General features: G+C 34.9%; 1 protein-coding gene across 6 annotated transcripts in view; it reads left to right on the plus strand.

Annotated features, from left to right (window-relative positions):
* The window catches only part of HELLS (helicase, lymphoid specific), a 46,095-nt gene that overhangs the window by 10,574 nt on the left and 12,007 nt on the right, over positions 1 to 23,514 (plus strand). For 2 of the 6 annotated variants that reach the window (XM_069459985.1, XM_069459984.1), the window contains exons 4-12: positions 96 to 152; positions 3,352 to 3,388; positions 3,474 to 3,538; positions 8,176 to 8,214; positions 10,833 to 11,060; positions 11,411 to 11,593; positions 12,868 to 13,011; positions 15,708 to 15,904; positions 18,876 to 18,972. In XM_069459985.1, coding sequence (XP_069316086.1) covers positions 96 to 152; positions 3,352 to 3,388; positions 3,474 to 3,538; positions 8,176 to 8,214; positions 10,833 to 11,060; positions 11,411 to 11,593; positions 12,868 to 13,011; positions 15,708 to 15,904; positions 18,876 to 18,972 — 1,047 coding nt within the window. Of the gene's footprint in view, positions 1 to 95; positions 153 to 3,351; positions 3,389 to 3,473; positions 3,539 to 8,175; positions 8,215 to 10,832; positions 11,061 to 11,410; positions 11,594 to 12,867; positions 13,012 to 15,707; positions 15,905 to 18,875; positions 18,973 to 23,514 lie in introns of those variants that run through there. The other 4 variants (XM_069459986.1, XM_069459987.1, XM_069459988.1 and 1 more) reach the window with 4 other exon arrangements.

Consider the following 23,514-nt stretch of genomic DNA (forward strand, 5'->3'; position numbering starts at 1 on the left):
TTCTTCCTTGTTTTTTAATTATGATATACTATACTTTCTTCATTGTAAGCATAAGTTATTTGAGAGTTGAGATACTAAGAAAAATTACTTTACAGGAACAGAAGAAGAAAGAGAAGTTGGAGAGAAAAAAGGAATCTTTAAAAGTTACAAAGGTAATACAGCAAGCCAGAATATTTTTTATGTTACTTAAATATCAAATGAATTCTTTTGTATTCTTCTGACTTTTTGATCATTTATTTAATTTTAGCTTTATTTGATAACCTATGTTTGTTATAAGCTACATAGAAATATGTAAGATCTATTTCTTTATATTGAAGAAAGGGAAGGAGAGCCAAACTATGGCCCTTTCAGTTTCTTTTTCTGTGGACTGTTTTTCATAATGACAAAATTTGACTTTTTTATTTGGAAAGAATCTGCAAATGTTATACTTTAAGTCATTTTATAAGTGGCCAGCTTTTTGGAGTCCATAATGAACAGTAAGGTGCTGATGAAAAGAGAAATAATAAAGGTCACATTTATTGAGAATTTACTATGTATCAGGTATTGTTCTATACATCTTCTCTTATTCTTAAAACAGCTCTGTTAGGTAGAGATTCTGTTATTCCGTTTTACATATAAAGAAGCTGATGCAAGGAGATAAAGTACGTCAGTTCTCATTATTCACAGATTCTGTATTTGTGAATTTGCCTACTGACTAACATTAATTAATATTCCTGGAGCTTTTGTGGTCATTCACAGACACGCTTATGTGCAGAGCAGCAGAAAGTTTGAATCTTCCAATATACATATTCCCAGCAGTGGTCAAACATGGGATGCTCTGCCTTTAGCTCTCATACATACCTCAAACATGTCATTTTCATGGTTTATTTAGCACTCTGGTATTTGCATTTTTGTGCTTTTTTGTTTTGTTTTGTTTGAGACAGGCACTTGCTTTGTCACCTGGGCTAGAGTGCGGTGGCACAATCATAGCTCACTGCAACCTCAAATTCCTGGGCTCAACCAGTCCTCCTGGCTCAGCCTCCTGAGCAGCTGGGAGACTGCAGGCACATGTCACCGTGTCTGGCTAATTTTTCTATTTTTCACAGAGATGGGGTCTCATTCTTGCTCAGGCTGGTCTTGAACTCCTGGCCTCAAGCAATCCTCTCGCCTCAACTTCTGAAAGTGCTGGGATTGCAGGCATGAGCCATGGTGCCCAGCCACATTTTATGTTTTCTATTGGTGATTTTGCTGCTTAAAATGGCCCCCAACTGTTGTGCTGAAGTGCTGGCTAGTGTTTACAAGTAAAAGAAGGCTGTAATATGCCTAATGGAGAAAAAATGTGTGTTAGATGAACTTCATTTAGGCACAAGTTATAATGATATTCGCCCTGAGTTCAGTATTAATCAACATATACATTAAATAAAGTGTCTTTAACAGCAAACACACAGAAAATAGAGTTATTGATTGGTTAATGAAAATGTTGTAGCCAGAGTCTTACAGGGACATAAACTTGTATTTTTCCTAGGGGCAATGATTTAATGTTGTCATAGGGACTTTATAGAACATAAGTACTGCAGATAATGAGAGTTGAGTGTAACTTGCTACAGGTCACATAATCTAATAATTAATGCCAGGGTTTGAACCCAGGGTTAGTTTCAGAGCTCATACTTAGCTTCTGTACTAAACTGAAATAGGGACTATCAAAATGCCAATAGGCAAAATAGGTAGGGTATCTTTAAGTTCAGTTATTTGGTTCTTAGGCTGGTTAGTAGTGATGTTCAAATACCTGGTAAAGAATTTAGCGGATTATTTTGCAATACAGTCAGCTATTTAAAACAATATTTGCCTCATTTCCTAATTCTAGAGACTGACTTAGAATTTTTGAAAGAAAATATATTTATTTGGAAGATAATTTTACTGGCTTAGCCATGTACTCCCTATTCTTAAACCTATTAATTTAACATAGCCTTCACTTTGTTCCACCCAACTTTTTTATTTTCTGTGATAAATATTGTAGAAGAACCACCTAACTTTTTATACTAGAGTTTTGATTTTTCACCCTGCTTAGTTCTAAAATTGCCAGCCATTAAATTCTGCCTACTCTTATTTTCACTTGTTTTTTTTGTTATTTTCTTTTGTAACCCTCTAATTTTGTAACTTAATTTTTAAATTTACTGTTTTTATTTTTTTGTCATTTTGGTTTCTCATACATGTACATCTCTTTTTTTTTTTTTTTCCCCCAAAGAGAAGGGGTTTTGCTTTGTTGCCTAGTCTGGAGTACAGTGGTATGAGCTCACTGCAGTCTGGCACTCCTGGGCTCAAGCAATCCTCCCACCTCAGCTTCTCAAGTGGCTAGGACTACAGGCATACATCACCATGCCTGGCTAATTTTTAAACTTTTTGTAGAGATGAGATTTCACTATGTTTCCCAGGCTGGTCTTGAATTCCTGGCCTCAAGTGATTCTCCCATTTTGGCTTCCCAAAGTGCTGGGGTTAACAGGTATGGAGCCATCGCACCCAGCCCCATCTATTTTTTTCTTTTTCTTTCTTTCTTTTTTTTTTTTTTTTTTGAGACAGAGTCTCACTCTGTTGCCCAGGCTAGAGTGCTGTGGTGTCAGCCTAGCTCACAGCAACCTCAAACTCCTGGGCTCAAGCAATCCTTCTGCCTCAGCCTCCCGAGTAGCTGGGACTATAGGCATGCACCACCATGCTCGGCTAATTTTTTATATATATTTTTAGTTGTCCAGCTAATTTCTTTCTATTTTTTTAGTAGAGATGAGGTCTCGCTTTTCCTCAGGCTGGTCTTGAACTCCTGTGCTCAAAGAATCCGCCCACCTCGGCCTCTCAGTGTGCTGGGATTACAGGCATGAGCCACCGTGCCCAGCCTCCCATCTATTCTTGATACAGTACTTTTCCAACTCTTATTTTGAAACTGTTTAACATCTCTTTCCCCTTACCCTCCTCACTAATATTTTATAGTTAGTATTCTCTCTTATTTAACTTATAAATTTTACTCACTATGACTATTCCTTCAGTACCCTGCCCATTGAATATCTTCAGCATAAATGTACAGTTAAAGAAGATGTACATGGTATTTCTAAATAAAAATGCCTCCTATGTTTAAAATTTCTCTTCTGAAATGGAAAAACAGAATTGGGGAAAGTAGAGCCTTGTGGGAAAAGGCAGAGATTATGAACAAGTTATCGTAGGGAAATGAAAAAGATTACATGTAGGTAAGCATAATGGTGAAGAATTGTGGATGTGGTTCAACTTCAAGGAACATTTATTTCTCTCAAGTTAATCAGTGCCTTTTAATGTGTAATGTCGTAAAAGTCCTTAGTAAAAGCCGTATTCTAAATCCTTGTTTTGTAGGGTAAAAATTCAATTGATGCAAGTGGAGAGAATCCAGGTAAATTTCCTTATTCTAATTTTGAAAAATATGTATTTATATTTCTGTTTTAATTGCTATCAAAAATAAAACTTTTTTTTTATAGTCATAAGAAAGAAAAGAGGAAGAGAAGATGAATCATACAATATTTCAGAGGTCATGTCAAAAGAGGTAAAACTAAAAGGGGGAGGGCACACAACATTTGATGTTGAGTGAAATGTATTATATATTTTCAACCACCTGAAAGTTGTAAGGATGGAATATTCGGTATCACATCAAATATGTTTTTACATTTAGTATCACGTCATTTATATTTGAAGCTGCCAAAAAGTTAGACGCTGTCTACCAGCATTCAGTAGACTTTAGACTAAATCTGAAACTAATGTCTTTTCACCTTCATAGACTTTTTTTTGTTTTTTTGTTTTTTTTTTTTTGAGGCAAGGTCTCACCCTGCTACTCAAGCTAGAGTGCAGTGGCATCATCATAGCTCACCGCAACCTCAAACTTTTGGGCTGAAGCAATCCTCCTGCCACAGCCTCCAAAGTACCTGGGACTATAGGTGCATGCCACTGTGCCTGGCTAATTTTTCTATTTTTTATAGAGATGGGGTCTTGCTGTGTTGCTCAGGCTGGTCTTGAACTTCTGGCCATAAGTGACTCTCCTGCTAAAGTATGAGCCACCATGCCTAGCCATATAGAGTTTTCTGGGTGTGAATCACCATGCCTGGCCATATAGAGTTTTCTGTTACCTTTTTAATTTACACACAGGCTTTTATCTTTAGGTTGTACTAGTTTTCTTATTCAGGTTATACAGATATTAGTAGTAGCTTCAACTTTCCCAATTATCATGTTTATTAAGTACCTAGTAGACTTTCATAGCATTGTGTCAGGAATTCTGGGTAAAGAAAAGAAAATAGAGCCTTCTAGTTTGGAGGACATTGTGTGGAGGCATACTGCTTAGAATTAGACAGAATATGTTTGGTCTGGCGGTGGAAGTGGGGATTAAAGATGCTGTCTGACCAGATCAGAGAAGTGTTTTAGGGAAGAAGATGGTACCAGCTGTTTTTAAAGGAGTCTGAGCTTGGCCTAATCAGAAATTGTTATTATAATATACCTTTTTGTAGCCCCCAACCTTGTCTTAAGAACTTTGTTCTTATTTCTTATTGAAGACTTTCAGGAATCTGAAATCACTCATTTCTAAAACCAGATCCTTTTTTCTTTTTCTCACTTGTTAACTCATAAAATAGGAATGAATTAAAGAGCACCTTCAGTTCTGACAAGTATGTTTTTAATGCATCACATTCTTACATTAAAAAAAAGCCTAACCTTATTGCCTATTGTATTTTTATTTTACCTGAAATCCAAACTCTTTAGATCTTCATAATAGAATTTTACATAATACTTTTCCTTTACTCTAGAGATGTACTCTGTTATTACATTTTCATTTAAAAATAATGGTCAGTACCCACTGAAATTGTTTATGGTTCCCATTCAACCTACAGTTTGGAAAATATTGTTAATGTGCCTTATTGATGTTTAGCCAGTCATGCAGCTGTTCATTTAATGCATCACATGGTTGTGGAATATCAGCTATGGGCAAACTGTCATAAGTGGATGAAAGTAAAGAAAGGTTAACACTGTCTTTGCCTTAACCTATGTCCACTGAGAAATATATAAAAGTAAGTAGTCTATTAAATTGAAAAATTGGATGCTATGGATAGCATATAGAGAGGCTCTTAACTCAGGCATGAGGTTCAGGAGAATTTTCATCTAGGAAATAACATCTGTATTGAGACTTGAGGGATAAAAGCTAAATCATTGGAAAGTGAGAGGATTAATAGAGAAACACTAAGGTATAGGGAAGATGTGGGGGAGTGTTCTATGAAAAAATAATAGTCTTGAACAACTGTCCAGAGTCAAGAGATCCTGTCATGTTTAAAAAACTTAAATTCTGTTTGGCTCCAGTTTGTAAGTGAGAGTGGTGAAGGAAGAATCTGTAGAGATAAGCATGGTCAGAAGTTTGAGGCTATCAAATGAATAGGAGGGAGCTATTGAAAGTTCTATGAGCATACCAGTTATTCTTACCCCTGTATATTTATTTACTCATTTCCTGGTCTCTTTGCCTAACTAAATTCTTTTCGTCCTTCAAGGTTTAACACAAATCTTTCCTTGACTTACTGAAGAATCAATCTCTAAATCTACAAATGCATTTATAGATTAAATTACCCAATTGAATATTGTGCCACAGTGGATTTTGCTCCTCCAAATCATCCTTTCTGTACTTTCAACCTTTCCCTCTTCACTAGGTCTTTGTTTTTGAATTATAAATATTTTGTGTCAGAAGAAAAATATTTTTTGAACCCATGACTTTGTAGGAAGATTAGATGATACATATTTCCTTACTCACTGTGCTGTTTGAACAATTTTGCATCTGCCAGTTGAAGTTAATTGATATTTTTGAAATTGATATATAGAGCAAAACTTTTCCTATAAGCTCTAGAGATCCATGTATATAAAATATGTCTCTCTCTGCCCAGATATTCTTTAGTCACTTTACCATCATTATAATGAAACAATTTATCTTTTCCTCCATTTGTTCTCAATCTTGCTCTTTTTTAAAATACTTATTAAATATAAGAAACTATATCAATATCTACAGGGACATCCAAAACTGAATTTTGGAAGCTATCTGAATTTCCTTATGTATCTAGTTTTTTATGAATTTCTCTGGGTCTTTTCCTTCATTTTGTGTGCCACTATTCTGGTGTTTATGCTCTTGTTCTTTATCCTATTTATAGTAGCTTCTTGATTGGTTTTCATAACTTTGGTCTGGCTATCGGTTATTTTATTGTCATGAGTACCAAATTGATTTTCTGAAATTCAAATCTAATTACTCCTATTCCTCCCTCCTTTTTTTGTGAGACAGAGTCTCACTTTGTTGCCTGGCTAGGGTATAGTGGCGTCATCATAGCTCACTGCAAGCTCCAACTCCTGGGCTCAAGTGATAATACTCTTGCCTCAGCCTCCTGAGTAGCTGGAACTTCAGGTGCTCACTACCATGCTGGGCTTGGCCATGTATTTTTTACAATTGGTTTAAATCAGGATGCAAAGAAGTCACATGAATTGCATTTGGCTAATATGTCTCTTGAGTTTCTCTTAAATCTATAGGTTCTCTCATCTATTTTTTTTTTTTTTTTTTTTTGAGACAGAGTCTCGCTCTGTTTCCCGGGCTAGAGTGAGTGCCTTGGTGTCAGCCTAGCTCACAGCAACCTCAAACTCCTGGGCTTAAGCGATCCTACTGCCTCAGCCTCCCAAGTAGCTGGGACTACAGGCATGCACCACCATGCCCAGCTAATTTTTCTATATATATTTTTAGTTGGCCAGATAATTTCTTTCTATTTTAGTAGAGATGGGGTCTTGCTCTTGCTCAGGCTGGTCTCAAACTCCTGACTTCGAGCGATCCACCCGCCTTGGCCTCCCAGAGTGCTAGGATCACAGGTGTGAGCCACCGCGCCCGGCCTATTTTTTTCTTTATAAATTGTTGAAAACAAGTAACTTGTCCTATATAATTTCTCACATTCTCGATTTTGTTTATTGCATCCCCATAATTTCACTGTCCTTGTGTTTCTTGTAAACTTATAGATAGATCTAGAAGTTTGTGATTTAGGTTTAATTTTCAGCAAGAATATTTCAAAAGTGATGGTGTTTATAGATTTTGATTTATTCCCGAATTGTTCTCCTAAAAGGTTCAGCTTATCTAGTCAGAATTAGTGGACAACTCTTTTATCAGTTCCCTATAGAAAATCCTTTCAGCTTTAAAATCTACAAAAATGTTTAAACACATACTACATGCACATATGCATGTGTATATATGTATGTATGTGTCAGCCACTTACATGTCCTGTCATTCTTCTATGCATCTTTAATTTGATGTTTGATTAAAGTTTCTTGAATGTATTTTATACCCTGTGTCTTCTGAGCATGTTCTCTGCTTGAAATGGATGTACGCTCACTCTAACTCCATGTTTAAGCCTGGTAACAACGTTTTCAGATAATTTGATGTAACATAATGCTTTGCTAAGTCACCAGGTGACTCTCAAATATTACTTGTTTCCATACCCTTAGCATCTAGTAAATACTTCATCATCAGAACACTTTTATTTTGTGTTTTCAATGTATTTGTCTTTGCCTCTTAACTGGGATTGTAAACTCACACGTCTATCCCTAGAGGCTTAAAGTGGGCTGGAACAGAGCTTGGCAAATTTTTTCTGTAGATGTCCATTTAGCAAATATTTTTAGCTTTTGTGTTGTTTAGTGAACATCTCTTTATCCCTGAACTGTGCTGTTGTAGCCTGAAAGCAGCCATAGACAACCTGTAGTCAAATGAGCCTGACTTTGTTCCAGTTAAACATTATTTACAAAAACACACTACCAGCTGCAGTTGGTCTACAGGCTATATATATAGTTTGCTGACCCCAGTGCTAAAGAATTGTTGCTGTGTGTGAATTTGTACTTAATCTACTCAGATTTTTTTTTTTTTTAAGCTGGAAAATCCAGGTATTTGAGGAAATATCCCAATTTTTAAAGTTTTGCCAATTAGGTTAGAATTGTGTAAGCGATTATGAGCCAATAATGTCTATAGGCTTAATTCTGCCTGGGGACCACCAGTTTAAGATCTGTGTAATTTAATTATCTTGAGAGCCTCATCCCCATTTCTTGGCAAATTGGCACAAAGTAAATGTTTTTTGAATAAATAAGTAAATGAACTTCATAAATTATTAATTCACTTTTGTTTTCTCAATTTTCTAGGAAATTTTGTCTGTGGCTAAAAAAAATAAGGAGAGTGAGGTAAGAGATTTATAATAGACAATTAAATTTAGGGGTCATGTTTGCCATCTGGTCACTAGTCCCTTTTCTTTTAATCACCAATGTACATTTTTCTCACTATCCCATTTCTTTGCTTTTTAAAAAATACCTATCAAGTCACTTCTTCCTTATCCTAACATTCTTCTTTCTGATGTATCAACTTTAGGTGTTCTATTGTATGTTCCTAGATGTGTAAATATTAATTTATGGGTCTAGCAATGATGCTGTTAACTTGTGAGTGTAGGAATTATGCAAATGTCTGTAACCATGTGGATATGTACAATGAGTCTTGTGGAAACTGAGGGATGCCTTAATCTTGCTTCTGGCCTTAAAGATTTTCTTTAGTTCTGTTTGGAAAGGCTTCATTTCTGAGCCATCTCTCCCCCTCCTCATTTTATGTAGAGCAGTTCCTTGTTATTTGAGTATTCACTATCCAAGTCCCTACAATACAAAGTTGTATAGAGAAGCAAAATAATTGTGACATGAAAATATTCACTAATGGATATGAATGTCAGGTAATTGACTTAGGTATCAAAGATTTCTAGGCCCTTGGAAAATTGATGTTAGTTTAGAAAATGAGATACTGTATTTGACCATCATATAATTTTGTCCAAAATTTATACCATAAAAGTGTCTTGGTTTTTTATTCTTTGTTCACTATAAAGATTGGATTATGATTGTGGTTATAACCTGTTAAGTGTAAATATAAGATTAAGCTTATTTTCATAGCGTGCAGTTGCATCTTTAAATATAAAATCTTAGCCTAATCTTCTACTGTTATTTACTATGGAATTTTGGCTGCATTTTATAATTTACGTACAGGCAATCAGTCAGTAAGAAATGAATAGTTCTTAAGTGTTCATTTTAATGAATTTTGACACATGCATATACCTGTGTAATCACTATCCATATCAAGGTGAGTGGTAGTAGGGTGCCTTGTATACCTTTCCACTTATTTCTCTACTCCTTAACCCAGAGGACACCACTTTTGGACAACTATTACAGGCTAGTTTTCTTCCTTTTCATTCAACATGTCTATGATATTCACTTATATTGTTGACTATATTAGTAGTTTTTTTTTTTTTTATTGCTGAGTAGTATTCCATTGAATGAATAGTATTTTCTTTATCCATCCCCTCTTTGATGGTTATTTGGATTGTTTCTAGTTTGACTGTTATGAGTAAGACTTTTATGATCATTTGCATACAAGTCTTTGTGTGGACATATTTTCATGTTTTTTGCCTATGTGCCTAGGAATGGAATTGTTGGGTCATATGGTAATCTTTTCCCAAAGTAAACACACCATTTTATTCCCTCACCATCAAAGTATGAAAATTCCAGTCTAGGATAGTGTCAACATTTGACATTGTCAGTCTTTTGAATTTTAGCCATTCTACTAGATGAGAAATGATATCTTGTGTTTGCATTTGTTAAAATAACTAATGAGATAGGCTATATTTTTATGTTTTTAATGGCTGTTTGTATGTTTTCTTTTGTAAAGAATCTGTATCTTTTGTTTATTTATTGGTTTGTTTGTCTATCATTGATAATGAGTTTTTTTAAATATCATTTGAATATAAGTTCTTAATCATTTCTGTACTATATTTTCTATCAGTTTGTGGCTTAATGGTATCTTTTAATAAGCAGAATTTTTTTTTGACATCCTAAAATGGACTTTTCATTTCAGAATTTTGGTTTTTTTTTCTTAAGAGATAGGATCATACTCTTGCCCAGGCTGATATGCAGTAGCCAGATGATATCTCATTGCAGCCTTGAACTCCTGGGCTCAAATGATACTCCTTCGTCAGCCTCCCAAGTAGCTCGGATTATAGGCATGCACCACCATGCCTGCCTTTTTTTTTTTTTTTTTTTTTTAAAGATGGGGTCTTGCTATGTTGCCCAGGCTAGTGTCGAACTTCTGGCCTCAAGTGTTCCTCCCACCTCAGCCTCGTGAGGAGCTGGGACTACAGGTGTGCACCACTGCACTGGACCTAGTTTGCACATTCTTAAGTTGGAATTATAGACATCTATAACCAGTAAAGGGTACCATTGGTTTAAGTTGGTACTGAATGTCACAAAAAGATATAGTGGCACTCTTAAGTGTGATATACTGAGTTTTTAAACTTTTATTTTACCCCTTTCCCTGCAATGAAAGTAATCATTTAGATGAAAGTAAATGTTTTCATATTCCCTGAAAGGAACTTTTTTCCTTTTTTTTCCCCTCGCAGATATTATCCATTATCCTTGCTGTGATCAACAGAAATTATTAAGAAAATAGTTTAATAAATTCTTGAGTAGGACAGTACTATTTGGGAAGTGCAATTCTAATGTTCATTTTAAAAATATGTGCCTGTTGATAATTTTAATGTGTAAGAGTTATTCTAAGAAGTTTGTTGTTATTTTTTAATGGCTTTTCTTTTGTAGGGAAATGGAGGTGTTGCCACGTTTTTAATCCTGATATGATCTTAGTTCTCCATACTGATGATTATAGGACTAGGTAGATTTTGATTATTAGTTAAAATTTTCTGATAAATTGGGGTGTGTGTAAAGCAGCGTTTTATACCAAACTTCTAATTAAACTTTTTTCTTTTTCTTTACAGCATGAAAACTCCTCCTCTACTAATCTCTGTGTAGAAAATCTGCAGAAAAACAAAGATTCAAATAGTATAATTAAAGATAGATTATCTCAAACTGTTAGGCAGAATACTAAATTCTTTTTTGATCCTGTTCGGAAATGTAATGGACAGCCAGTACCCTTTCAGCAACCAAAGCACTTCACAGGAGGAGTGATGCGATGGTACCAAGTAGAAGGCATGGAATGGCTTAGGGTAATGAATTGTCATTTTTAATGCAAGATATTAGTTCACTTCCATAATAACCTAGTAATGTGATACACCACAGCTTGAGTTGTTCATTATAAAACAAACATTTGTGTATAGATACTGATTTATTTACCCTGAGTAAATTTTCAGAAGTGAAAATTAATTTGTTAAAGGCTTCCAACAATTTTATGTCTTTGATAAAGGACTTCTCACAAGTTTTGTTATAATTTGTGGTTTGAATTTATCAGTCTCATCATAATTGTCATCTTTGGGTATGATTTTAGAAAAGGAAACCATTGCGAATTCGGTAAATACTTATATCGGAATTTAAATATAGTGTATGTTGTTTTATCCAGATGCTTTGGGAAAATGGAATTAATGGCATTTTAGCAGATGAAATGGGATTGGGAAAGACAGTTCAGTGCATTGCTACAATTGCATTGATGATTCAGAGAGGAGTACCTGGACCTTTTCTTGTCTGTGGCCCTCTGTCTACACTTCCTAACTGGATGGCTGAGTTCAAAAGATTTACACCAGAAGTAAGATGTTTCCTTGTGTTAGAAATGTTATTTTACATGTTTTATTCTACTTTATTGTTGTATAAATTAACTTTTAGACCTTCTTCTATAATTATATTGATTTCTGTACAAAAATTATCTGATTTGATTTATGCAAAGTAATACCCTACTTTAAATTTATATAGAATGGGTATTAGTAATCTTGATCATCTTCCTTAAAATGTTCCTGGATGATTTTCTGTGCATTGGACATTTTGATTCACCCGAGGCAGACTTAGGTAGAATTTTTTTTATAATTGTTTATTTTATTTTATTTCTTTTTCTTTTTTTTTTTTTGAGGTAGAGTCTCACTGTGTCATCCCAGGTAGAATGCAGTATCATCATTATAGCTGACTGCAACATCAAACTCTTGGGCTCAAGCGATGCTCCTGCTTCAGTCTCCAGAGTAGCTGGGACTACAAGCACGGGCCATCACACCCAGCTAATTGTTTTTCTATTTTTGGTAGAGATGGGGTCTTGCTCTTGCTCAGTCTGGTTTCGAACTCCTGAGCTCAAGCATTCCTCCCACCCAGGCCTCTGAAAGTGCTAGAATTACAGGTGTGAGCCACTGCTCCCAGCCTTATTTATTTTTTTCCCTATGTACATGTTATCTTTTTTGTTTGTTTGTTTTTGTTTTTGTTTTGAGACAGAGTCTCACTCTGTTACCCGGGCCCTGGGCTAGAGTGCCATGGCATCAGCCTAGCTCACAGCAACCTCAAACTCCTGGGCTCAAGCAATCCTACTGCCTCAGCCTCCCAAGTAGCTGGGACTACAGGCGTGTGCCACCATGCCCACCTAATTTTTTCTATATATATATTTTTAGCTGTCCATATAATTTCTTTCTATTTTTAGTAGAGACGGGGTCTCGCTCATGCTCAGGCTGGTCTCAAACTCCTGAGCTCACACAATCCGCCCATCTCGGCCTCCGAGAGTGCTAGGATTACAGGCATGAGCCACCATGCCCGACCCATACATGTTATCTTAACCACATCTTTGCCTTATGAGAATTATATATTCCAGAAGTAGTTTCATCATCTGTCTCTTCATATATGTTGTTTTTATGTTTTTGTTTTTTGTTTTGTTTTTTTTTTTTCATTTTTTCCCATGTCCAATGATTTGTTAAAATTGCTTGACTTGTTTTGTTGTAGAAAAATAGAACTAAGATAAGTAAAATTCATTTTTCCAAATATTTGTATCTTTCCAAATATTTTTATTTTGTTCTAAAGTTTGTTATATATCAATATAAAATTTTTTAGATCCCTACTATGTTATATCATGGAACCCAGCAGGAACGTCGAAAATTAGTAAGGAATATTCACAAACGGAAAGGGACACTGCAGATTCATCCTGTGGTAATTACGTCATTTGAAATAGCCATGAGAGACCGAAATGCATTACAGGTACAAATCGTCTTCATTGGTTTCTTTGTAATATAGAGGGCGTTTTTCTTAATTCATACCACTTTCTCCCCATCTAGTAGCATTTAATTTTTTTTCTGGTTGAACTTATAGACTGTGTTGTCCCATATTCGTCTAGAACCTGGAGGCTTATGTTAACAGAAAGATTATGATGAAGGCTATAGTCTGTAACAATAAAATTAAAGGCTATGGCACTTTAACTTCTGGCCATAATATCATTTTAAATGTTTTAGAATCAGCCAGACATAGACCTAATCTTTGAATGTATTACAGATAAATTTTTGACATATACTTTGAGTCCATAGCCTTTACCCTATCATTGTATTTATTTTAATCAAATAAGAATAGAATGCTTGAAGACAAGTTATTTTTAGGCTATCTTATGGGACTATGTGGTAATATTTTCATCTCTGTTTTTCTTTATGTTCTAGCTACTTATTATTAATGCTGAAGTTAGTATAATGCAATTGGAAAATTGACCTTTCTTCTCTCATGGCTTCTGTTAATTTATTGATGTTTTGAACTTTTTCCTCACTGCTCCTCCTATTTCACATGTAATTCTTTACTGCTTTGTTTTTCCTTTCTCTGACTGCTGATGTCCCTGCTTAATGCAGTCCTCTTAGGTATTTCTTGCTTATATGGAATGAGGAAAATAAATAAATGGGTTCAACATAAAAGCAAAACACATAGGTCGTAAGTAGGGTAATTATTGCTTGCATAATCATCAGTATTTGTTACTAGTATTGTGTGCTGGTGGTACTTTGGAATAATATTTGCAGAAATCTTAGCTGAGGAGTTTAGCAAAAAGTTTATGAATATGTATAGCATTAAAAATTGTCAATGCCATTTCTTTACAGTACAAGTAATATGTACTAATTATAGAAAATGGTAGTATACAGAAAAATGTAAAAGCACCAGTAATTCTACCTGAGAATTACTACTTTTATACTAAATAACTGCTGTTAACATACAGGTATAATTTATATGGGTATAATTTAAACATAGGATCATACTATATATTTTCTTTTGTAACTCTCATTTTCTACTCATTAATATAACATGAAAACTCTTCTGATTAGTTTATTCTTCCTACCCAGCCCATATTGAAATAGTTAAGCTTCCTTGTCAATTCCATTTGCCAGTGGCTAGAGTTTTCCCTTTTATTAAGCTTATGCTATGATTTCAAGGTCTTAGCTTTAGAGGATAATGGGAGTATGACATTCCAGGGCTGTTGTGGCTGAGTTGGAGGAGAAGTATCTTAGATCACTTGCTAATTTGTTTTTTATTCCTCATCACTTGTTTCCTTGGTTTTTCTCTTTTCTGTCACTTACTCATTTATAAAGAATGTTTTCTATTTTTATCTGGCATTTTTAGATAGGGATTTTATAATAGTGAACAATAATTCAGGTTATCTGATTTGCCATATTGCTAGAAAAATAAGTTCTTTCCAAGTAGTTTTATTAAAGAAGCTATAATATTACAAAATTTGTTCATTATGTTAGGAGTGTATAAAGTAAAATGCAAAATTTGAGCTGTTTTCTTACTGGAAAAGAAATGCAAAATGTGCCCCATTTCATACTCTTTCCTTAGTCTATCAGTCCCATTTTCCAAGGATATCTTTAGTTGCCAGATTGGAATTTATATTTATAGAAATGCTGCATATTTCTGTATGTTAATACAATAAATTAGATGAATTATAAGTTTGCCTTGTCAAGATATAAGAGAAAGCACAGATATTAAAAAAGAGAAAGTAAAAACAATTTTCGGCGGGGCACAGTGGCTCACGCCTGTAATCCTAGCACCGAGGTGGGAGGATTATTTGAGCTCAGGAGACCAGCCTGAGTTAGAGTGAGACCCTGCCTCTACTAAAAATAGAAAAATTAGCCAAGCATTGTGGTGTGTGCCTGTAGTCCCAGCTACGTGGGAGGCTGAGGCAGGAAGATTGCTTGGTTGAGCCAAGGATTTTGAGGTTGCAGTGAGCTATGATGAGACCACTGCACTCTACCCAGGGTGACAGAGTGAGACTCTGTCTCAAAAAGAAAAAAAGAAGAAAAAAGGAAATAATCTCACTCCCCCATTTAAAAAACCCCAATTTTTATGTCAACTTTATAAAAGCAAAGGGATAACTTTCTCTGAAAATATGAATTGCTAAACTTGGCTCCAGAAAAAAGGGGAAAATCTAAACAAATCAATAACTTTGTAAGAAATTGAGAACATCATCTGATTTAAAGAGTGTCAGTCTCAGGTGTAGTCTTCAAAAATGAAAATTCTAATGCTATTTAATGTTTCAGAGCATGGGGAACTAATGAAAGCTTTCAATTTTTAGTAATATCAAGACTTGGCAAAACATTAGAAAGGAAGTCTAAAGATTGCTTTGACTAAAGAGTGAATAGGGAAATGTTAAAGATATAATATAGCAGGAGAACTTTAAATATTATTTCATGATCTAATGAGGTTATTCCAGGAATGCAAGTATACCTCAGTTTTAGGAATCTTTGTTTCATTAGTGGATCAAAGGAACACATGGTTGTCTCAAATAGATACCAGAATGGCATTTGATAAAATTCAACGTCCATCCCTCAATCCCTCATAAAAGAGGTTTTATTTTTAGAATTGTTTTTAGGAAAAATTGTGAGATCATTATTTTAAAATTTTTTTCCCCTCAATTCATTTTCTAGCATTGCTATTGGAAATACTTAATAGTAGATGAAGGACACAGGATTAAGAATATGAAGTGCCGTCTAATCAGGGAGTTAAAACGATTCAATGCTGATAACAAACTTCTTTTGACTGGTACTCCCCTACAAAACAATTTATCAGAACTTTGGTCATTGCTAAACTTTTTGTTGCCGGATGTATTTGATGACTTGAAAAGGTAGGTAAGCCAGTTATTTAACTGTTTTGCATACATTTCAAACATTAAAAATCTGTACTCTTAGTTAAGATTAATCCCTTTCTTCTCAGTGTCTGAATTACAATGATAAATTTTTGTCAAATTCTTTGTGGTGTATATTGTATGTACTGCTTTTGACAAATTATGTGACAGCAGGTAAATAAAAAGATTATTTAAAACATTTGCATTGATTAAAGGAAAATTGTTGAATGCTACATGAAGAAATATTTTTATAAGAATCTTTTATGTCTTAACTCTGTAAAACATTTTCAGGTTGATTGTTCTCATTTTATCTTCACAAAACAACCCAAGGTTAAATGTATCTTATATAAAAGAAAACCTAGGTTTACAGTTGAGACAAAATATGACTAGTTAGCACGAGAGCCTGAATTAAAACCAAGGTCTCCCAATTTCAACCTACTTCTTTTTATTCTGTTAGGTCATTAAATATGAAATGTCTGATTTTGAATCAAAAGTTTATTATATCTCAGACAAGAAGCAGTACATTTCATCCAAGTATGCACCTAAACTATCAACACAGTTTTGCCATCTTAAGCGTAGCTTGTTTATGTCAGCAGTGAAGAAGCCTGGAGAGTGAGTGGTGATGAAATCATGAAAGACTTTTTCCACAGCTTGTTGAGAACTGAATATTTTTCCTCGCAAGAGGTGGTCCAAAGCCTGGAAGAAGGTGGGTAGTCAGTTGGTGCAAGGTCTGGTAAATACGGTAGATAACAGTTTCCAAGTCCAGTCTCTGTAATTTGAGGAGCATTTTTTTTTTTTTTTTTTTGTGACGTGTGGTCTTGCAAGAGGATTAGCATGTCTCCATTGACCAATCTCAGCTGCTTTATTGCAGGCATCCTTAGGTGCTTGCAGTTTCATCCAATTGGTTGCAGTAGACATCTGCTGTAATCACTTGACTACATTTCATGAAGCTGTAGTAGGTAATACCAGAGTTGGACCACCAAACAGACACCGTTAGCTTTTTTTGATGAATATTTGTTGAATATTTTTTTGATGAATATTTGGCTTTGGACTGTGTTTTGGCACTTCATGTTTATCCAGTCATTGTGCTGAACGCTTTCAGTTGTCACAAAGAATCAATTTTTCATTACATGTAACAATACAGTATAGAAATGTCCACCTTTATGTTGTGACAACAAAGAAAGGCAAGCTTCAAGATGATTGCTCTCTGACACTTGTTTAATTCATGTGGTACCCATCTCCAGCTTCATTACCATGCCAATTTGTTTCAGATGGTTCAACATTGTTGAAGTAGTAATGTCAAACCTTGCTGCTAGGCTGGGATCAATTCACTTCCACTACAGCTTTTAGCTCATCATTATCCACCTTGGTCTCAGGTCACCCACATGGCTTACTTTCAAAATTAAAATCACCAGAATGGAACTTCTCAAACCATTGACGTATTGTGCATTCATTAGCCACATCCTTCCCAAATACTTCGATGATATTTCAAGCTGTCTGCAGTGCATTGGTTCCATGATGGAACTCATATTCAAAAATAACACAAGTTTTTGACTTATAATGAAGTGAAAGATAATCACAAACCAAAATGTGGATTTGAAAGACTGATACCTTCACAGTAGGAAGAAGAACCAAGAAGTGTCAAAGTGAAATGTCAGAGATACCAACTGTCAAATTTAGTACTTAAGGAAATCGGGCATTTCATACTTAATGACCTAATAGAAACTGTTTGGGTCTTAGCTTTATGTCATAAAAACCAAAAAATAAAAAGAACTTTCAGACAATAATTAGTATCCTCAGAATGGAAGAGGAGATAATGTTAACAGAAATTAAAATAATTAAGGTGGAAATGCAACAAACTGGGTTCAATGGATTAATTTATACTTATTTTGGCATCAGTGAAGGAAGAATGTTAATTGGATATGGGGAAATAACAATATTTTATTTTGAGAATGTATTCCACATCTGGTTACTGAATTTCCAGATCCCACTCAGACCTACTGAGTTAAAATATTGAGGTAGGAGTTGGGAATCTGAATTTTTGAACATGCTTTGGGTGATCCAATTTTGGCAATACCTGTTGTAACTACTGCATAAATGTTATTAGTATTTTTCACAGTTGGATTTACTGACAAATCTGCATGCTTATACTTGCTCATTTATTTTTTATTTTATTAATATTATTTTTTAGAGACAGAGTCTTGCTTTGTGTCCCAGGCTGGATTGCAGTGGCCTGATCATAGCTCATTGTAACCTTGAACTTCTGGGTTTGAGCTATCCTTCCACCTCAGCCTCCTGAATAGCTGAGACTACAGGCACATGCCACCACACCTCGCTAATTTTTTAATTTTTTTATAGAGGACAGGGTCTCACTGTGTTCCCCAGACTTGTCTCAAACTCTAGGCCTCAAGTGACCCTCCTGCCTTGGCCTCCCAAGGTACTGGGATTATAGGTATGAGCTACCTACCCACCCCTGGCCTAATTGCTCATTTTAATAGTTTTTCTACTTTGGAAAGTACTAAAGGATGTATAACAGATACCAACTATTATCAAGCTATATAAGTATGTTGAATTTTAATACATTTGTTTTAGTGGGTCATATTTATACCTATAGAGACAAACCATATGACCTTGGTTTTCAGAAAGAGTTGTTTCTATAACTTAAAATGTTTCATAAAGTATGTGCCTTAATCTTTATTTGATTGTTCTACCATTGTAATATCATATTAATATATTTATAAGTCATAAAAGTGTCCCCTATAAGATCACAGTTTTTGATTGTTGACTCAAAAAATACAATTTATCTTTGTTGTTTGAATATTTTCTTATAATTAAAAATTGCTTGTGACGATTTGGTGCAACAATACCACATGTTTCAATATTGCAGATTATTGTAAGTATAAAACATGTCTCATGTTAATATAATTGATTTTATTTAATAGGTTAACTTGTAACTATTTTTCTCTTCCAGCTTTGAGTCTTGGTTTGACATCACTAGTCTTTCTGAAACTGCTGAAGATATTATTGCTCAAGAAAGAGAACAGAACGTATTGCATATGCTGCACCAGGTTTTGACTGTTTTTTAAATTTTGCTTGTTGTAGGCTTGTAGAATAAATAAGGAACCCTAGAGATCACCTGTTGCACCCTTTATAGTACAGATTTGAAAAATGAGGGTTCTCCCCAGATTTAAATGATTCCCCTGCCCTTTCCCCACTCCCAGAGGTCATATGGTTTTATGGCAGAACTCAAGTGCTTACTTAAATTTTGCTCTTTTCCTATAATAAACTCATTTTACCACTCATGGTTGATGTTTGGCCAACCAATGGAAAATGTGTGGTTTTTATGCAATGTTTGCCCATATTTGTATAATGTATATCTTTGCATGGCTGGTGAATAATCCATTCTTGCTTATTGCTTTCTGTAATTGCTACCCCATTTTAATTTTCTTTACTTTAGGCAAACATTATCTTTCAAAGGTCTCCTAGTCAAATTGGCCTGAAAAGCTTCTCAGTCATGTTTTGGAAATTTTATTCAAAATCTTTATAATTTTTCCTGATTTTAAATTTTATACATGCTCATGAGAAAAATGTGAAACAGTACAGAAGTGAAAAGTAAAAATAGTATTATATCACTTCCTCTCCAAATCATATTTCCTAGCAGCATATACTGAATGGTAATGTTGTATTTATTATAGGTCCTTCCAGATATCTTTTGTCTCTGTATAAACACATAACATGCATTTTATCTCTATTTTATGAGGAAAAAACTTTTTAAAAAAATAAAATTATTACTTAAATAATCTTTTAAAAAATTATCAGAAAATTATTTTCCTCCCAATGCATGTAGATTTTTTTGTTTTGTTTTGTTTTGTTGTTTTTTGTTTGAAACAGAGTCTTGCTTTGTCCTCCACGCTGGAGTGCAGTGGTGTGGTCATAGCTCACTGTAACCTTGAACTCTTGTGCTCGAGCGATTCTCCCACCTCGGCATCCTAAGCAGCTAAGACTATAGTCACGCACTACAACACCCTGCTACATGGAGATTTAACTCATTGGTTTTTAATAGCTGTTTAGCATCCCATTTTCCCATCCCATTATAATTAATTATATCTATCTCTTCCTGTTATAAAATTTCCCTCTATCACAAACAAGGTTGTAGTATATATTCTTGTAACTACATCTTTTCCCATTTCTGATTATTTCCTTAGGAAAGAATGAATTCCTAGTAGAATTTCTGGGTCAAAGGGTTTACATATGGGCCACGGTAGCTCATGCGTATGATTCTAGCACTTTGGGAGGCCAAGGTGGGAGGATCGTTTGAGGCCAGGAGTTTAAGACCAGCCTGAGCAAGAGCAAGACCCCATCTCTACAAAAAATAGAAAAATTAGAAGGGCATGGTGTGCACCTGTGGTCCCAGCTACTCTGGAGACTGAGGCAGGAGGATGGCTTGAGCTCAGGAGTTAGTTCAGGGCTGCAGTGAGCTGTGATGAGGCCACTGTACTGGGCAACAGGACTAGACCCTGTCTCATAAAAGGGGGGAGGACGGTTTACACATAAAGGCTTTTGACACATGACCTCCAGAAAGGATTTATACGACATATATATCTGCAAAGATTGTATGGAAATACTTGTAATTACTTGATATTCATACCAATTTTGAGGTAGAAGTCCTTTATAATGTTTTGCAATCAACAAGGTGAGAAAGGATGTGATTATTCATTAATTGAGATTGCTGAGCTGTCTATTGACTGTTTGTAGTTCTTTTGTGAATAACATGTGTTGGCATATTTATTGGTTTCTTAATGGTTTATAATAACATATATTAAAGTTGTTGGTTCGTAAGTTGTATTTTCTTTCCCCTTCTGACTTTTTGGGGAAAACTTTATTTATGGTGTCTTTGTGCATGTGTGTGTAAGTTTAAAAATATTGATATGTCAGTAGTTGTTCTGGAGGCTTTGAAGTGTCCTGGTGTGGAACATTGTGGGAAAATGACTTACTAAGAAAGAAATATGTTTTGGGATGACATGATTATCCTCAATAGTTAAATCCTTATAAATAGCAAGAGAAGGGCTTTGATCTTAAGTTTCTTTCCTTAGGAAATTTAACTATAGAGTCATGACAATGAGAATTTGTAGAATTTAGCACTTAAAGGGGACCTCAAAGAGCATTCCAGTAAAGCCCTCTTCTCATTACAAGAGTCCTTTTATTGCTTTTCAATTTTAATTTTTGAGACAGAGTCTTGCTTTGTCATCCAGGCTGGAGTGCAGTGATGTGATCATAACTCACTGTCGACTTGAACTAGGCTCAAGTGATCCTCCTGCCTTGGCCTCTGGAGTAGCTGGGGCTATAAGCTCCCACCCCCACGCTAATTGTGTCTGTGTGTGTGTGTCTGTCTCTGTCTGTCTGTCTCCACAGGGTCTCTTTGTTACTCAGGCTGGTCTTAAACTCTGGCCTCAAGCGATCCTCTTAGAGGATCCAGAGTCATTGGGATTACAGATAGGAGTGAGCCAGTGAGCCAAGCAAGAGTCTTTTTAAACATATTCCTGAAAATGGTCATCCATTTCATTGAACATTTGTAGTAATTGTTATAGTTGCTTATTTCATTAGGTGGCTCGTTAGAATTATTGTTTTATTATAAATAACTAAATTTACATGAATATAGAGATGATAATGAATTTCCATTATATCCGTGATCCAAATTCAACAATGTATCAAGAATGGGGACATTTTGGAAGTGGTCTAGCAATAAGAAAATTCTGTGTAATATTGTTGCGGCCCGATTACAGAACGGGGGATGAACACATAAACATACAGACAGACACACAAAAAAACATACAGACACACACGAAGACGGTAAAGACTGCAGTACTGTAAAGCACTGGTCCCTTTATTTTTATACTCCTTTTGTCCAGCAGCTACTTCCTGGTACTGACTTATCTTTAGAGCCCTGAGGCGACATGTTCCATTTCTTATGGAAATTGCTCAAGGGAAGGCAAGCATTTGCATCTTAACCTTTGGACCTTATTACCCCCATGCAGGACAATGAGACACACCCTGGCTATTTGCCATAGGAAACAGTTTGTCCATTTCAATAGGCCATTGACCTCTAGCTCCAGGAAGCATTCAGCAGTCAATGGGCCCTATCTGGACCCATTGACTTCTGGCCTCAAGGAGCATTCTGGACCCATTGACCTTTGGACCCAAGAAGCACGTCCAGCATCGCTGACTGAGCTCAAGCCAATTCTTGCTCAGGGACGATCCCTACAAATATTGTATTTAAATTTGTCTTTATATAGCTTTGATGCTTTGCTCCTAATTTTGTTTTAATGAATTACTTTGGGAAAAAGTTTTATTCAAAATGAATTCCAGGTTAGTTGGAGACAGTTTTAAATCTCTAGCATGTTTCCTTAGTCACATTTAGTATTCCTAGGTTTCTCAACTTTTTTCTACATGAAAGGGTTCCCAAATCTTTTAATATCCTTTAATGTCTCACTAACTCGCTACAGTTTGTCAGTCTTCCTCTTAAGATGGATTAGTTACAGACATGATTATTAACTTTACAATGTGCAAGGGTTTTCCTTATATTGGACAGTATCAAAAAAGTAAAATAGCAATGAAGCCGTGTATCCATATTGCACTTTCAAAGTCAATTATATGAAAGATTCTGAGTATATTTGTAATTTTTCATATACTTTGGTATATACTGTATCAAGGTAAAGTTTCATAACTCAGAAGGCATCATTCTTAAAATGTTAGACTTAGTTTTTTTTTCACAAGTAAAAACTTGAAAATTATTGAAACTCTTGAAATATTTGCTAATTGTTTTCATTCATGCATCTGAAAATTTGAGTTAGAATTCTGACTTGTATCTGTGATTTTCAGTCTTGAAATCTGTCTGTATTTAACTGATTTTTTAATGATTAGTCTTTTAAAATTTTGTATCATTAACAGAAATCTATACCTTTAAAGCCTAGTTTGTTTAGCAGTGTTGACATTAGGATTTATATCCTATCCAATACGCTTTTAAAGAATCAAACTATGCCTATTGATATATAGATTATAAGGGTATAGTGCCTTCAAAAATATTTTTTTGAATTCCTTTGTGAAGTTCTCTAAGCTTACTATGTTTACATTTCCTCCCCACATTAAAAGCTGAAAGCAGTATAACATTTAAGAATTAAATTTCTTTTATTTAAAAATTATTTTCAAAATAATGTATGTACATGGTAAAAAGTTTTTAAACGTATAGAAAGTTATTAAATGAAAAGTAAAAGTTTCCTTTATTCCTGCCACACTTCCTTTCCCATTGTATCCTAGCAAATATATGTATCAATATTCTTTTTATGTGTCCTTCAACAGGGTAGAACGCCTCTTCACCCACGTTTGCCATTTCTAGACAACATCAAACTGTAATATGTTAGTGCAAGTGGTAGAAAAATATATATCATTATTTTGATGGTCTCTTTAAAGATAACATTCACATTTTTTTCCTGATTGCCTGTAGGTATATTAATATGTTTCTGGGCCAGTATCTGTAGAATATGTTTTTTTGTTAAACCACTGGTAATGTTTTCTCTTTATCTGGTATAGTCTCTCTATGCTTAGCTCAACAC

Source organism: Eulemur rufifrons, chromosome 28, assembly GCF_041146395.1.
Source record: "Eulemur rufifrons isolate Redbay chromosome 28, OSU_ERuf_1, whole genome shotgun sequence".
NCBI lineage: Eukaryota > Metazoa > Chordata > Mammalia > Primates > Lemuridae > Eulemur > Eulemur rufifrons.